The following is a 16180-nucleotide window of genomic DNA, read 5'->3' on the forward strand; positions in this document are numbered from 1 at the left end:
AGCTTCTCTATATTCTCTTCCTTTAATCTTATAGTCTCCAGTTCTTTCATTAGCTGAGGCTCAACCATGGCTCGCTCTGTTATAGTGAGAGTTTCCTCTTTTTCTTTTTCCTTTCCTTGAGTGGAGCAGATGTAATAGGTCATTGCCCTCCTCGAATTTCCCCAAAGTTCTCTTACTCCATGAGGTGTTGGGAATTTCAAGAGATATCCTAAGGAAATCATTTCCCTCATATAGTTTAGAAGTGGGTATCCCATTATTACATTAAAAGCTGACGGGGATGATTTGACTATCATGAAGTTCGCCTACCACGTTATATTCTGAGGTTCAATCCCAATGTTACTGCCAGCTACATTGACACAACCATGAGTACAACTTCCCTAGTGAAACATTATAGGAGAGAAGATACAATTTTCAATCTATTGTGGAAGATATTCATTTCCTTGAAACAGTTCCAATAAAGGTTGATTGAACTATCACTATCCACTAATATTCGTTTAATCAAATGTTTACCAATTACTATCAAAATTACCATGGGATCATAATAGGGCATAATGATAATTCCTTGATTTACAAGAGTGAAGGTGATGGACTCTTCATTTTCTTAAAGCTTCATGACTAAGTTAACTTGATAGACCTATCTTGCATAGACGTTTTTAAGGATGAAGTACTTCCAATCATCGTTTTTTTTTCCTAGAAATAACATGAATAGCTTGGTAAGCAAGCTCATTTTCCACAAAAGATCTTTTATCTTCCTGCTGCCTACCCCATCCTTTTTGTCTTTCTAGCCTACCTTCTTGTCTATATTCCATATCTCTCGGGGAAGAGTCCATAAGCTCTTATTTCCATGCTTCAACGTTTACAAATTCTTATCTCTTTCCTCATGTCCTTCAATTATTTTTATTACTTTTGCCAGCAAAATATACTTGTTAGCCTAAATGAACAAATTTGCTAAAGAGGTAAGTTGATCTAGAGAGAGTGATTCTTGCAACAATACTAATTTTGTCTCTTGAAGCATTGCAACACCACTACACCTACCTGTAAGTCCTAAATGTCCAAGGTTGTATTTTTTAATTGGTCCACGTATTGTTTGAGAGTTTCCTTGCTACTTTGTTGGATGCAAAGAAAGTATTTGACATCCTTCTTCCGTTGGTTGTTAATTATGAAGACCTTAATGAGCTCTCTTCTCAATTACTCAAAAGATGAAATGGACCTTTCAACCAAATCATTGAACCAAGTGCACACATGATTAGTCAGAGTCAAAAAACAAGCTCGACACATAATAGTATCCTCCCAATCATATAATAACATTATCGACTCATAATTCTGAATATGATCATGGGGATCCCCTTTTTTCAAAGTAAATAGCGAGATAAGGCATTTTGAACTTGGAAGGAAAAGGCTTTTCCATAATCTAAGGAGTGAAGGGGATTCTTTTCCTCTTTTGATCCTTTTCTACTAGTACCATTTTTTTTTTTTTTTTGTTCTAGGGCTTGCTCAATTAACTTCTTCATATCTGCAACTTTGCAAGCACTAATGATCGATTGATTATCATCCTCTTGCTCCTTCCTAGATGATTTCTTGTCGGGATCCTTACTTTTCCTGCAATCTTGCTCTTCACTATTTCCTAATACATTTATCTATGAGGCTATACGATCCCAACTTCTCCTTGCCAAGCTGAGTTTGGGAAGGTCTCCCAGACACCCCTCTCCTAATGGGTTTCTATAAATGGTGGATCCTTTTGCTAGAGACTCTCACAAGGTCCCAACAGGTCTCATATGCTAGATCATTCTATCCACTTTTTGCACATTTTTGTAAAGTTGCCTATTGTAAACGTGAGGCATGGCACTCTGCAAGATCGCCATCTCTCGGAGAGCCCCATTGCTCTCTTCATGCTTCTTTTAAAGTACTTCATACTTACTCAAGGGAATAGTCTATGAGGCAGTCTTGAAGGGTTCAAAGGATTGTTAACGTCATGTCTCTCTTCGTTTTGCTTGTTTCCAATCGATTGAGATCTTGTGCAAATCATTTTGAACATTTTTATTTGGCTTTTTAGTATAGTTTCTGTAGACGACACCAATTGTTATCGTTTAAATACAACAATATAATTTATACTGAGAAATCCGTCTCTAAGCTCCAATAATTCGACAAAAAAGAAGCAATCAAATATAATAAGAGATTTTCTATGCAAACACTTTAGTGCTTAAATTAGATTCTCAAACAAAATTTCAAAACTTTTTAGCAAGTTGAAGTGTGTTATTTGAGAAAATGGACCCCCTCTATTTCTATTTATAACTAAGCTGAGGGGAAAGTACTAACCATCCCTACTTCCTCAAGAGACTGACATTGATTTGATTAATCATAATCTATTACACAATTTTCAAAGAAGATCACCGAGTTATGTTTACAAAGGGGTGTGCAAAAGTTCAATCTAACTGAACTAATTGAATCAAATTGTCGATTCAGTTTAGCCTTTTTTTTTAATTCAATTCGGTTCGGTTAATTTTTTAAGAGAATTCGATTTTTCAATTTCAATTCAATCTTTTGGTTGAAAATAATTGAATTAATCGAACTTGAAGTCATCATTTTATGGTTATAAAACGATGTCATTTTTTTACCTGTTGCACAATTTTCAAACTTTTTCAGTTTTTTGTTCAATTTTTCACCTTATTCGATCTTAGTTCAATTTTGAATTTTTTTTTTTTTTTTTTTTTGTATTTGTTCAATTTATTCAGTCAATTCTATTTATACAATTATGTTTAATTTTTTTTATTATCAATTAATTCAATTTATTGGATTTAACTAGTTGATTTGATTCAATTTGTGAATTTGGGTCATTTTGGTAAGTTTGTTCAATTTGTGCATTTGGGTCACTTTGGTAACCAAGCCAATCATTTACACACCCCTATAGGAAGGTCTCTAAGAGACTTTCGAGACTCTGACAACTCTGACCCTCCACTAGAAAGGTGTATAACCTTTCCTTTTTAGAGCCTCCCGAGAAGGTTTCTATGGGACTATGAGAGAGTCTCCCAGATACTCATGCAAATCAATCCGAATTGACTGAAAACCTACTAAGGAACATTCAAGCAAAGGAATTTCCCAAGTACCTGTGTATTGATTCAGATTCAGTATATCAACACAATTAAACTGAAGTGTCTACAGACACAAGTCAAAAAACTACCTACAGCATACCAAACTATTGTTAAAACTTGAATCAATAAGAGGAAAATGCACAGAAAGTCCAGTCAGACAATCCACAAAAGTTATTCTTCAATGGCATTCAAGCGTTAATATACAGCCCAATTTGCATACTTGGGCATTCCACAAACAGTACAAATGCCAATAAGATTATACTGTTAACACGGAGGTTTCTTGATGGTGTAGGAACCAAACCAAGGCAGTAAATTAAGACGATTTGGAGTTGGAGAGGAGCAACAGTTCTACAGGCAGGATTTTAGTAGCAAGATATGCAGCAAATTACAAGTCCCAATGTGGGGTAAAGCAAATTCTAGAGATGAGATGACACATTTTCCTGAGTAATTCCTCTAAAACTCCACTTACAACATTCTACAAAATCTGGTAGTTTTCAACCAACAGATGAAAGCAGGCATGCTGTTATTATAGGCTACCAACATCACTTTTGACGAGGGAGTTGAGAAACAGCGTGATCAGAGCTCGTCCTGCAAAAGAATAGAAGAGCTCAATTGGTATTTCAATAACAGTTTCACATGATGTAGGATGTTGGTAACTTTGGACATCCACAAGGCAAGTGTTGAAGATCAACAGTTTATTATCTGAGCAAATAGGAAGCATGAAAAGTAGATTTTGCCAATGCAATTGGGATCCCAACAAGTTACGAGAGAAAAAAAGGAAAGAGAAAGCATGCAGGCTTGAGAGAATTCTCAATGGAAAAAGAAAAAACTAAACCTGGGGCTTAAATTTTGACATTGATACTCTCCACCTAACAGCCCAAAAAATGGCATCAAGTATGACAGAAATCTATGACCAGTAAACCAACAGTGTAATTTCCACCCTCAAACACCGACAATATTTCCACCCTCACTACCCCCATCATGAAGGAAGTAGAAACAACACTATCACCATCTTCGCACATGCCATTCCATCAACCCAACAGTTCCCATTCTGACATTACCACTCCATGATAGCTCCTCCAGATTCACTGTCATGACTCGTGTGACTCTTTACTAGAAGATCTCAGTTTAGCACAGCAGCATGAAGATGCTATTTTACTAAGTCCCAAGTATGTGCCTGATTCCATGTCTAGCATGAGATGTTGCAACAATTATGAGAACTTACAAGTTAAAAATTCCATAGCTTGCAACGCCTATGAGCTCAAGAAGAATCAAGTCACTTAGAACCGTTTAATGTCAAGAGGAGAACCCTTAAGAATTCGTAATGCATGGTCAACTATCTTTTTGCAACAAAGAATTGTTCATATAAAGAAATATGTGAAGTGCAAAATAGAATTTTCAATTTGCCACAAGTGCACATACACACAAAAACTTTTTGTCAGTGCATAACATTGCCAAGAACAGAGATGCTTACATGATAGTCATCCATGTAACGATCACGCTGCAAAAAAAAAATTAAAAATGTCAGAAATTACGCTCCTGGATCATTTCATTCTAAAACTTCAATATGGAAATAATATTAGATAAACAAAACGTTAGAAATAATACTGTTGCACTACCAAACAGTATTAATTGGGTCATCATAAAACAGCATATGCTATCCACAATAGAAAAGGGCACTGGCAAATCCTATAATAAGATAGTCTAGTGGCAAACATGTCAAGAGGGTCATCATATCACCATCTCCAGGAGTTAAAAAAATCAATAGCCAAATAAGAAAATGAAGTCTCTTGCTCGGACAACCAACTACTCTAGGTATGCCCATAAGCAATACAGTTCATGCAGGGAAGTGAGAATTCAAGAACAGAAAAAAGATCAACAACTACCGTAAAGAATAGGAGTAAAAAAAGCATAAATTTTTTAAGCACATAAACTCATAGAATGGTACTTATCATGAAGATAATTGGTAACATACGGGGAGCAAACACTCGGTGCATGCAACCCAAAGTCTATTGATGGAATGATAACAGCTTTGATGATAAAGAGATGCATACCCTTCTGTATCTGTCTTTATAATGCTCCCTATCTCTGTATCTTCGATCATAACCCCTCTCCCTTCTCCTCTTTTCACCTTCCTCTCTTGCTCTTCGAGCTTCCTGCATAACAATGCACAATTATTCAGCAAAGCTTCACTCAACATTCCAGTTTACACCTGAATTCATTTAACACTGTCATGAATTACAGAAAATAACCTCTTCCTCCTGTGCTTTCCTCACTTTTTCTGCTTCTTCAAATGCCTCCTTCTCAGCCTGAATTTTATCAAATAAAGAAAATAAAATTTACACACTCCTACTAGTTGGGAACCTCAAAGTAATAGAGAGGAGTATACCTCTCTATTCGCAAACACTTCCTCCACAACTTGTTTTGCATATTCTGGATCATCACAAATTAAAATGTTGTCGAAAACTGAACCAGCCTTCACCTGCAATCCCTTATGTAAATAGATTGAACTATATGTGGCACTGAAATCTCAGCAGACTGATATTGATGTCACACTCACCTGCCAAACTTCAATGCCCACATATTTTATTGGCTTCATAACATAAAGGTCTGGGTCATCTTCAAATTCTGTGGATGAAAGAAAGAATATACACTTGAATCTAAACTTTTTATTCCCAATTTTCTGCATTTTCATACAGCAAGACAAGTAACACATGGACAAACATGTTGGGCTGTGAGTTTTATAGGATAACAGAAATAGTCAAACATAAGGAATACCTGGGTTATCAATCCATGGAGTCTTCCATTTCCCCTTATAGTTAGGATTCTTTATTTTCTGTCATTTCAAATAAACATGTACTAAGGAGAATGCCAGTAAAAAATGAACTAAAAGCTTTCAACCAGTCTAGAGAGACTTTGTAAAACCTTGCGTTTCCATGGCCCCTTATATGCTGGATTTGGAACCTTTGGTGGCTTCCATATCCCATCCTCATCTTCATCCCAGCTATCAGGCTAATAAAAAGGAAAAAGCATATGATATTTAGCTTCTTTTCTTTCCTCTACTTAACATAAATCAAACCATAAATCACAAAACCAGGAAAGATGCTTCTGTTACTTCCATATTGACCGCAGATTGAAAGGAAAAAAAAAAGACTCCAAGAAGATAAAGCTTAAATAAAGAGATGGTCTTTAGAAATAAATAAATAAATAATAATAATAATAATTTTTAGAGAGTCCTAAGTGAAATGGAAGTGCCACCAAGATTAAAGAGATAAAGAAGGGAATTCCAAGCTGCTAAAGGAGTTGGTGCATAAGATAGAAAGATAAGTCTAAACCGGATAAAGGCAGCAGAAAGTTTGAAGATTAAGCTCCTAGAAATCAGGAGAAATAATAGGAATAGATGTGATTATTATCTTTTATTATTTATTGCTTAAATTCTGTTGTATTTTATCTTCTTGTTGTATCTTATCTCCTAAATATTAGGATTAGATAGCCTAGAAACTATATAAGTAGAATTCTTTTCATGGAGTCAATTAACGAGTTTGATTTCCACAAACTTAGTTGAAGTTCTTGGGTGTTATACCCTTAGAACCAAATCTGTTCAATAATAATAATAATAATTCAACAAAGGTGGGAGAATGCTAAAATCAATTGTAGGTAGTATCGATTCAAAATTGGGCGAGCAAAAAGTACCAAAAAATGAAGTTGCAGGTTATTTCATATCAATTAAGTGGCAATCAATTACATGGTTTTGTTCAACAAATCATATACACAAGTGAAATAACTAACCTTCTTAGCTTTAGGGTCAGGAATTTCCTTTGGGATTGAATCATAGCCCTGAAATGTCAAACAAATATATAACAGAACAAAAAATGCATAATTTTTTATACATTGAATGCAAAAGAATAGGATAATATATATTAAGCTTTAATAAAAAATAAAAAAGATACCTCAGGTTTAGCATCATTAGGATCCTCTATATATTCTCTATCATCCCAATCTGCAGGCTGTGAAATAGCAAGTGAATGGTTTATTCAAACAAGTCCATCGAAAAATTACCAGACCTAAGTATTTACATCAATTTAAAATATGCAATTCTAGACTAGTACAATGCGTAATTTACCATTAATCATTTTTTTCAGACTTTTCTATCAACATTAAAAGTTTAGGAGGCAACCTTTTTTGCATTTATGTCCTTTATTTTCCGAGGAGGAAGGATATCCCAGTCTGTATACATGCTTCCAGAATCTCTTTCTCTATTGTCAACCAAGATGCTATACGTTGTGTCGGGTCTAAGAATAAATGTGTAAAAATGAGTTAACTTGTCCGTCTCACATTGAAGATCTTTCTTGATGGGGTAATTCTGGCCCTGATAGGAGAGTATAACATGTAGCTTCTTCGTATGTGAGCCACAGAGATCTGGTCCAAACATTACACTTGACAAAATAAAATGTTTTAGCTACAGAGATTTTCTTTCCAGGGTAACATAATAAGCAATTGTTTTATAAATGAACTAAAAATAAGCAACAAAAAGAATAAATATATAATCGACCATCATATGTGGCATAAATTTGCACCTATGATAACTTGTGGACATTGGAGGCAGGAATGACTCCAAGTACAAGTGCCACAGAAAGATCATTTCTATTTGAGCATATTTTTTTGGCATCCTCATGAGTCATTATAGAGAACTCAGCAATCATCATACTCCTCACATGCACCAAATATTGCACCATAAACTGCCAAAGCTGGTTTCAGAAATGGTCAATACATAGACACAGTAGCTATGTTATTGTGGTGGTAATTTCTAGATGCAAAGTTCGTTTCATAGCATAAAGGGGTTGGCAATTCAGTGAAGAATTAGGAACCACGATATTCACTGAGCACAAATGGACGACTGCCAAAGGAGGGAAAAAGAGAGCTAGAAAGTCACCATAGAGAAAGAATGGAAAGATAACTAAATATTCTGATCAATGTGTTTCTGATAGTTGAGACCCCCATTTATAGTGGCAGTCTTAAGCCTTAATGTAAATCCATAGGCCATTATGGCTTTACACTAAATTAATGAGGTGTAAAAAAGAATTACGGGAATATGATGGTAATGACATGGTGTCAGATCATGGGGGTAATGGAAGGACATACCATCTATCTCTCTCTTATAACTGATTGAAAGCAACCTTCCTAGAAGGAAGTTCTAGGTATTAAAGCCAAAATCCAGGGGACATTACAGCTTGACAACACAGTAATCGGTGTAATGAATAATTATGGGATGATGGTAACAGTTGGAACATTTTCAAAATTAAGAATTACTTACCAAAAAGTCATATTTGTTAAGGAAAAGATATGAATGGTTATTCATTAACTTCTAACTACCAAAGTGACTATGCAAAATAGTCACAACTTTCCATAAGGGGTAGTTAAGATGATTGAATAACCACATACTAACTACCTTGGTGGTTATTCTTAAAAGTTGCAACTCTTTATCAAGAAGTAGTACTTTCCAAAAAGTCATATTTTCTAATGAAATGATATGAATGGTTATTCATTAACTTCTAACTACCAAAGTGACTACTCAAAATAGTCGCAACTTTTCATAATGGGTAGTTAAGATGATTGAATAACCAAATACTAACTACTTGTGGTTAATCTTAAAAGTTACAACTCTTTATCAAAGAGTAGTTACTTGGTGATTGTATTCAATAGTCACAAATCTTCATGAAGTGATACTACTCTTTAAAGAACAGTTAGTTATGTTGGTGACTATTCTAATAGTCACAACATTACATGAAAAGGTATCAAGGTAGTTATGATTGTGACTATTTGGAAAAGTCATAACGTTTCGGGAAGGATATGAACAACTCTATAAAGAGAGTTTTCATTTTTATAGAGCTGTTCATTTAGTTCAAGAGAGAATTTTTTCCCATACTTCTAAATCATTCTTAAAGTTCGTTTACTACAGAAACATTCTTTAAGACTTTGATAGACTTGTCATTGGTGGTTACTTAGAGGTTTGAATATGTTTTGTGCAAAATGCATCCAGACATAGGCTTTTTTGTATCCTAAAAGGCTATTTCGGTATACCCCCAGTGCACACCAATTCAATTTATGGTGAGGGTGAATTAAGTCTTAAGTGAGTCACGCCTAAAAGCCATAACTTGTAACATTTACAACAGGCTTTCTATCGTAGCGGATCGTAAAGCACATTTGTGTTTTTACATGCTAACAGTAACATCACCACGTGAGATCAATGCAAGTAATAGAAAGACCAACCATCAATCCCTCTCTTATTGTTGATTGGTAGCAACCATCCTCAAGCAAGGAGCTAGGCCTGAATGAAACTCAACTCTATCCTCCAACTACAAACCTTTCTATGCATATGAGAGATGTAGGCCTTGCCTCCACCTAGGCTGTCCTGAGTTAGCAAGATAGCGACAATGATAATGAGGTGAAAATGATCATGGATAAGGAAGTATCTGTCAGAACCAAATCAGGATGCTTTTCTGAAAGGGGATGTAGGATTAAGGAAGCTTGCACAGTACGCTAGCTTTGACCTGATGTGGCAACGAAAGACAGTGAATGATGGCATCAGAGCACCTGTTAAAAGATCACAAAAGGTGATAGGGGCACTAACTGCTAAAAGTAGAGGGAAGGCTGACCATGACCTAATATATGTAATGGTCATGATGTGCAAAAAATACAATAAAGAATGGTGAGGCAAGTAGAAGATTTGAAGACATGAGCTACAGAAAAAGAAACTAAATGTCCACACAGGAAATTTGAGCCTAAGCAAGAGAACTCAAATAAAACACAAATACACTTGTCCAGTATATTCAAAGACTTGTCCAGTGTGTTCAAACACCACTTCTAAGGGCATTTACTATTTGATGGAAACAATGGAACGGCCATATGATCCAACCATGTGACAAAGTTGAGGATCATTGCCTAAGAGAGTGATGTGAAATGGAAAGAAAATACCAATTACAGGGTTCGAGCATTTATTTTGACTTAAGAACAGATCATCATCCAGTACTTTTTTATCCTCCAGATGTCATGTTGTAAACTATGACTATGGAAAACACATAAAAAGGGCATAATGGATTGCATGAAATACCCAATGAAATGGAAAACTCACCTATAAGGAGTGTCTCCACCAAACTTCTTTTGATTTACAAATCCAGAGAGTAGTTTAATATAACCACCACCACATTCAATCTCCTGCTCAAACCTTATTGAATACTGGAGAACCAGTGTTCTATTTTTATTGCTGAACTCTGGGATCTTTGCAGATATGGCAAAGTGCTTTGCATCCGAAGAAGTTTGAATACCTAAAATGTACAAAGGGAGTATTTAACAAACTGCTATTTTAAGGAAATCTATTAAAATGGAAGAAAAAGTACCAACGAAAAAAAGATCAAAAGCAAAGCAACAATAAGAAATAACTAAAGTAAAAAGTGGTCCACTCAGTTGAGAAAAACCACATAAATAAAACACAAGCAACCTAGTTAGAAAATAATCCAGTAACTTTCTGCAATTTCTACTCTCTTTTTCTCTGACCAAGTTACAAACTTACCCAAATGTCAAGTGTTCTCTTTTTGTTTCACATATTCTTATTTTTGGATGTAGAACTGAGTACCCTACATTTTGCTTCTTCCAAACATTGTTTTGTTGAATCTATACAGGATATTGATTTTGTTATTTTCCTCAAATACTCTAGATTTCATCTATGCCCTACGGTATTTTAATTATATAGAAACATGTTATTCAACACTAGCTTGATGAACATAGACTCAGTACGTTCACAGTAAAGGAAGGCATATAAACTGGCCTGCAGTGAACTAGCATACACTGGTACACAAACATGTATATCTCTTGCTTATCCAACATACTGATTCCATTTTGCACTATAAGCAACATTTTGCTGATAAGTTTGCTCAGCACCAACAGCTAAAGTATCATAAGCAAATTATGATTTCAACGAAGTAGAAACTGAAAATCAAATCCAGAAAGAGAGACCTGACTTCAATTTATCAATAGAGAAAGTAAACTAACAACCACAAGCTAGGCACCATCTGCTACAAGCTTTACCACTGCAACTTCAAATATAATCAAATCACAACTTTTTGGAGTAAAAATAAAAGGCAATGCAAATAAGAGGGATCAATACCCTTATTATCGGGGTCCCCAGACCATTTCCCGGCAGCATGCTTCCAGGAACCTGCTTTCCCCTCACTCCTTTTCCAATCTGATTTAACCCACCTGCTCTGCCACCCATCTGTTTCCAGCCAAACAAACAGTTAAAAGCCAAAATCAAAACCCCAACCCATAGGAAGTTCCAAAAGAATGTTGATTACGAAATATAGCATGAAGTGCCATCACAAGAGAAAGTGTATTAAAGAAAGTGTATTTGAGTCACTATTATAAACTTTTACTACTTTTTGTTTTCTTTTGATTGGTATATTATCTTTTACCTCACTTTGTAACTTGGATATATCTCCTATTTATTACATTTCCTGGTCCCAAAGTCGTGTCCAATTTAAAAACCTCATTTCTTTTGCCAATAAAACATCCCCCAGAAATATTAGCTTTTGAGATAGGAAGAAAGTAGAGAAAATGTGGAACAAATAACAGCATGATCTTTCAAGGATGGAAATTAACGATGTAAATTAAATGCAATACCACTAATATATGGTCAAAATTCACAGTATCTCAGTTGTCAAAAAATTACAAGAACCTCTCTTAGTTTGAATCTTTTTCGAACAAATTCCCTGTTTGCATACGGTTAGTTGACTACTAGAAGTTGACGTGTTAGCTGACTCATTTATATATAGTTCCTAATATTCCCTTCTTTCTTTACCTGCAAACCCACTATTGTTCCCTTGGTTCCATCATCCCAATCATCATTCAAGGAGTGGATAGAATAACAAAAAATCAAGGCAATGGTAAAAGTTGAGCACGAAGGCACAAAGGGATCAACTTTAAGATTGGTTTGGGGATCATCTGGGAAGGGGATGGGGTGGTCATTACACAGAGAAAGACAGATAGAGGAGAAAGATGAGTTTTTTTTTTCTCCTCTTTTTTTTTTTTTTTTGGTTTTTTTTTTGGGGGGGGGGGGGGGGGGGAGTTGTCAGGAATTGGGGGATTTTCAGGCACTGGACCTGGGGTGTAGGAGTACTTGGGTTGTTCTTAAGTGGTAGATTATTTGGGTTTGGTTTCAGTCCATGGTGGATCAGCATGAGATTTGCCTCAAGAAAGTAGCAGGAAGCTCCTTCAGGGGATTAACTATAGTTTAACTACGAGTAGGGTATCTGACTAATACAGATTAATTTTTAAATTAAAAAATTAATCATGAATATCATTTAATTTAAAATAATTAATTAAAAATATGATTGAATTGTAATAAACAACATTAACTACAGACTGTTGTTGACCTGTTCATTATTTTTTGTTTTGCCTTTAGGTGAACAAATGCGAGTTCTATCACCAAAATACATTCTAAAAAGTTAAGGGTAAAATAATCTTTTGACAATCATGATGGTTAAATCCATTAGAAAGTCATTGTAATATATCAAAAAGGCTATCCTGTGCATTTAGCCATACCTCAAGGCTACCATAATGTACCCAAAATAATGGTATGAACAAACAATGTATTTCAAATAAAAGATATTTGGTCCAGAAAAGGTAGCCATTCCACAATGTAACAATTCCACAATTCGATTCAACCAAAAGGTAAGGAAAAGACCATAACAAGAAGTGAAACATTTGAATAGGAAGTCTTCAATTTATTATTTTTTGCTGCAAAGAAAATAGAGATGAGGAAATAAAACAAATTGAAGACACAGAAACTCATTCTAGCTATGCTGATAGGCTTCTGATGCATAAAAACGGCTTGGAGATGCCATTTCAGCGTTTCCAAGACATTTCCCGTTTTGGAAAAGTTAAAGATGGCCCGAAACGTTTTTCGGGCCGTTTCTATAATTTGCGAAATGTTTTGGGGGCGTTTCCCAATTAAAGAAAACTTTCGGAAACACGTTTCTGTTTTCAGGCCATTTCTGTAATTCCCAATTAGAAACGCATTTCTGGCGACCAAAGCAGGTTTGCTGTAATTTCTGATTACAAACTTTCAGGAACGCATTTCCGTTTCCGTGCAACCTAGCAATCTTTGTGGGCTTTTTCCAAATATAAAAAGAAAACTATAATGACGTTTCTTTTTTTTTTTTTTTTTTTTTGGATTATAGGAATCTAAAGAATTTCTAAAAATTGGAAACTTGACTGATCAAACCAAAAAATCAAAGGGGTCATAAACAGAGTCTTTATTTCTTTTGCTATATTGGGATCCAAATGGATTTCTCTAAGAATGAAAACAAAGAAAAAGTATGAGTCTTGGACCTTTCGGTTTTCTTTTCTTGGTGCTACACGGACACAAAACGATCAATTTGAGATCAAAACCAAACAGAAATGTAACAACATCGTATTAAATTTTTATCTCACTATGTGGGGCCGGCTACATGAATGTGAGCTCACTAGTTCTATCTATAGCTTTATCTTTTGTAAAGCTTTTACAACATCAAATGAAACAAATAGGAATTTAATATAGAAAACACCCATTTCAACTGTCTTCAGCTCCTTGGAAAAAGATAATTAAGAAATTTTTCTGTCTTGAGCCACATAAAAAGGAAATCATAATGGATTCATGGTTTCTATTTCTTTTGCTTTGTGGTGACCCAAACAGAATAATCTACGATTAAAACCCCAAAAAAATAATTCAATGAACCAAAGGGTTACACGGTAATAAACAGATTGAACACTGCCATCTTCAACTATTTTTAGCTCCTCAGGAAAAACTAAGAATTTCGGCCTTTTTAGCAACAAGCGAAGCAAGAATAATCGATACAGTTATTTATTTATTCACTTATTTTTTGGCTTTCCACGAAACCAAACAGATTCTTAAGATTAAAACGCTATAGAATAGACTTCACGAACCAAAAGGGGAAAGGTTAATAAACAAATTGAACATTCTATCTTCTACTTTATTAACTCCCCAGTTGATTAAGAACATCTGCATTTTCGGCTATCAGAAAGAGCAAATAATACTGGGTTCAAGCTCTCCATCTGTTCCAACTTTCCGGGGAACCAAACAAATTCATCTAAGCTTAAAACCCAAAAACCAGAATAAACCGATCGAAGCAATTAAACACTCCAACATTCCACTCTTTTTGCTTACTAGGAAGAAAAAGTCGACTAAAAACTTACATGCCTTTCAGAAGCACCAAATAAAGCAAACAACAACAAGCAAGCAAAAAGAAAAAAGGGCAAACAATTATGGTCACAAGCTCTCGACTGCTTTTGGTTTCAAGCTCTCGATTGCTTTTGGTTTCAGGGGAACCAAACAAACAGAACCAGAAGGGGCAGAAAAATAGGAATGGGTACCTTCAAAATGCTCTTCAAAGATGATTTCGGCGAGGGATGAGTGAAACAGAAGTGAGAAGTGGAGAGTGAGAAGCAGCAAGGCCACTGATCGCTTGGAACAAGCCGCGGTCGGTCGGAGAGTTGGTTCCGCCATTTGCTGATGTGCCGTTTCGGGCGTTGGGCAAGTTATAGCAAATCGGGTTGGCAAGTGCCCCGCCTTTGGCCTCTTTATTACGGAAGTGCCCTCTTCGTTGTGCTCGTTCAGCTTTCTAGAACGTGACCAATGAGCGACGGCCTCGACGTCGCACTGCCCAATGGGTCCGCTCCTATGTTACTAAAAGCAAACCTTGGAGTAACAATGGAGGTGTCTAGGTATTGGTGTAATATTGGGAAAAAAGAAGGGCAAAATGGGTAGTGGACTTGACGGTCTTTCCTGCCGTGTTTATGGGGGCGTTGATGGTCACTGTCCTAACTTTTCAAAGTATTCTCTCCCGAGTCTACGCCCCCCGGTCCACCCCAGTAGTCGTCGCAAATTCCAATTATGAGAGAAGACGATTTTTTTTTTTTTAATTTCCAAAACGGGACCGAGCGGATAGGGCACGGCCTGACCCATTTAAAAGTGAAAATGGCAAAAAGTAATCATTATTCAAATATAAAAATTTTTTCTAACCAATTTTTAAAAAAAAAAACGTTTTTTTATTTTCAAACAAACTAATTATATAATATAGCCACTTGACCCGATCTGATAATTATTTTATTTGAAAAATCAGAAAGAAATAAAAATAACCACGACAATAGTCAAATACTAAAATACCCTCACCCTCTCATTACCCATTTCATCCGCCCACATCATCTCTCTCACTACAGAAACCGTCTGCCGCCGTGATAGCCACTTGCTGTCACTGTCGTGATAGCCATTTGACCGCTGTCGTGACCACCACTGTTACCACCGACGTCAATCTTATCTTCGCTGAACAAGGTTAGAGTTTTTTGCGTGATTTTAATGAACAAAAAATTGCTGAAAATGGTCGCCAACGAAGCTTCGTTGTCGGCGACAATGGAAACCAACTAGGCTTCATCGCGAACGAAGCCCCACGGTCGGGCTTCCTTCGCGACGAAGCCCGTTGGGGGAAGAAGCTCGAACTGGCTTCATTATAGAGATGAAGCCCCATCGGCTTCGTGGCAAAGGGCTTCATTGCAAAGACGAAGCTCGTTCAGCTTCGTTGCAAAACGGGCTTCATCTCCTTTCGATGCAGAGATAAAGCCCGAGCTTCGTCTCCCTTCGATGCAGAGACGAAGCCTGATCGGGCTTTGTCTCTAACGCAGCCCAATCGGGCTTCGTCTCTGCATCGAAGGGAGACGAAGCCCCATCGGTCTTCCTGCAACTAAGCCCCAGGGCTTTGTTTGTAAACGAAGCCCGATGGGTCGCGACCAAGCCCCGATGCCCAATCGGGCTCCCCCGACCATTGGGCTGTGACACAGCCCGATTATCACTACCCAACGAAGCCCGATCAGGTTCGGGCTGTGACAATTGGGCTTCTTCTGGTTTACTTGTGCTTTTACATGGTCACTGGCTAAAACAATTGTTGTTTTTGTATTTTTTTTCTTACAGGTGGCTGAACAACAAACTATAAAATTTACTTATGTTCATGCTCACCGAAAATTACCCCCTGAAATGCGAATTA

The 16180-nt window shown here is 36.3% G+C and overlaps 1 protein-coding gene across 1 annotated transcript; it reads right to left on the reverse strand.

Annotated features, from left to right (window-relative positions):
* Positions 1 to 3242: 3242 nt before the first annotated feature.
* On the reverse strand, positions 3243 to 14815 carry LOC127793445 (calreticulin-3-like). Its single transcript, XM_052324175.1, has 14 exons — positions 14517 to 14815; positions 11254 to 11361; positions 10222 to 10414; positions 7267 to 7525; positions 7040 to 7096; positions 6879 to 6926; positions 6015 to 6101; positions 5868 to 5925; positions 5650 to 5717; positions 5479 to 5571; positions 5342 to 5398; positions 5144 to 5245; positions 4564 to 4590; positions 3243 to 3677 (listed from the first exon to the last, which is right to left on the reverse strand). Exons 1-14 carry the CDS (start codon positions 14647 to 14649, stop codon positions 3666 to 3668), a joined length of 1302 nt encoding a protein of 433 aa, XP_052180135.1. The 5' UTR covers positions 14650 to 14815; the 3' UTR covers positions 3243 to 3665.
* Between the last annotated feature and the right edge of the window lie 1365 nt (positions 14816 to 16180).

This window comes from Diospyros lotus, unplaced genomic scaffold, assembly GCF_014633365.1.
Source record: "Diospyros lotus cultivar Yz01 unplaced genomic scaffold, ASM1463336v1 superscaf6, whole genome shotgun sequence".
NCBI lineage: Eukaryota > Viridiplantae > Streptophyta > Magnoliopsida > Ericales > Ebenaceae > Diospyros > Diospyros lotus.

What these genes read in the sequence shown, in the direction of transcription:
- LOC127793445 (XM_052324175.1), bottom strand. Translation starts at nt 14,649, where the DNA reads ATGGCGGAACCAACTCTCCGACCGACCGCGGCTTGTTCCAAGCGATCA. An exon ending in GGTGGAGACACTCCTTATAG is followed by an intron (nt 7,526 to 10,221) that starts GTGAGTTTTCCA and finishes TATTTTGTCAAG; the next exon opens with TGTAATGTTTGGACCAGATC. An exon ending in AGGACATAAATGCAAAAAAG is followed by an intron (nt 7,097 to 7,266) that starts GTTGCCTCCTAA and finishes GCTATTTCACAG; the next exon opens with CCTGCAGATTGGGATGATAG.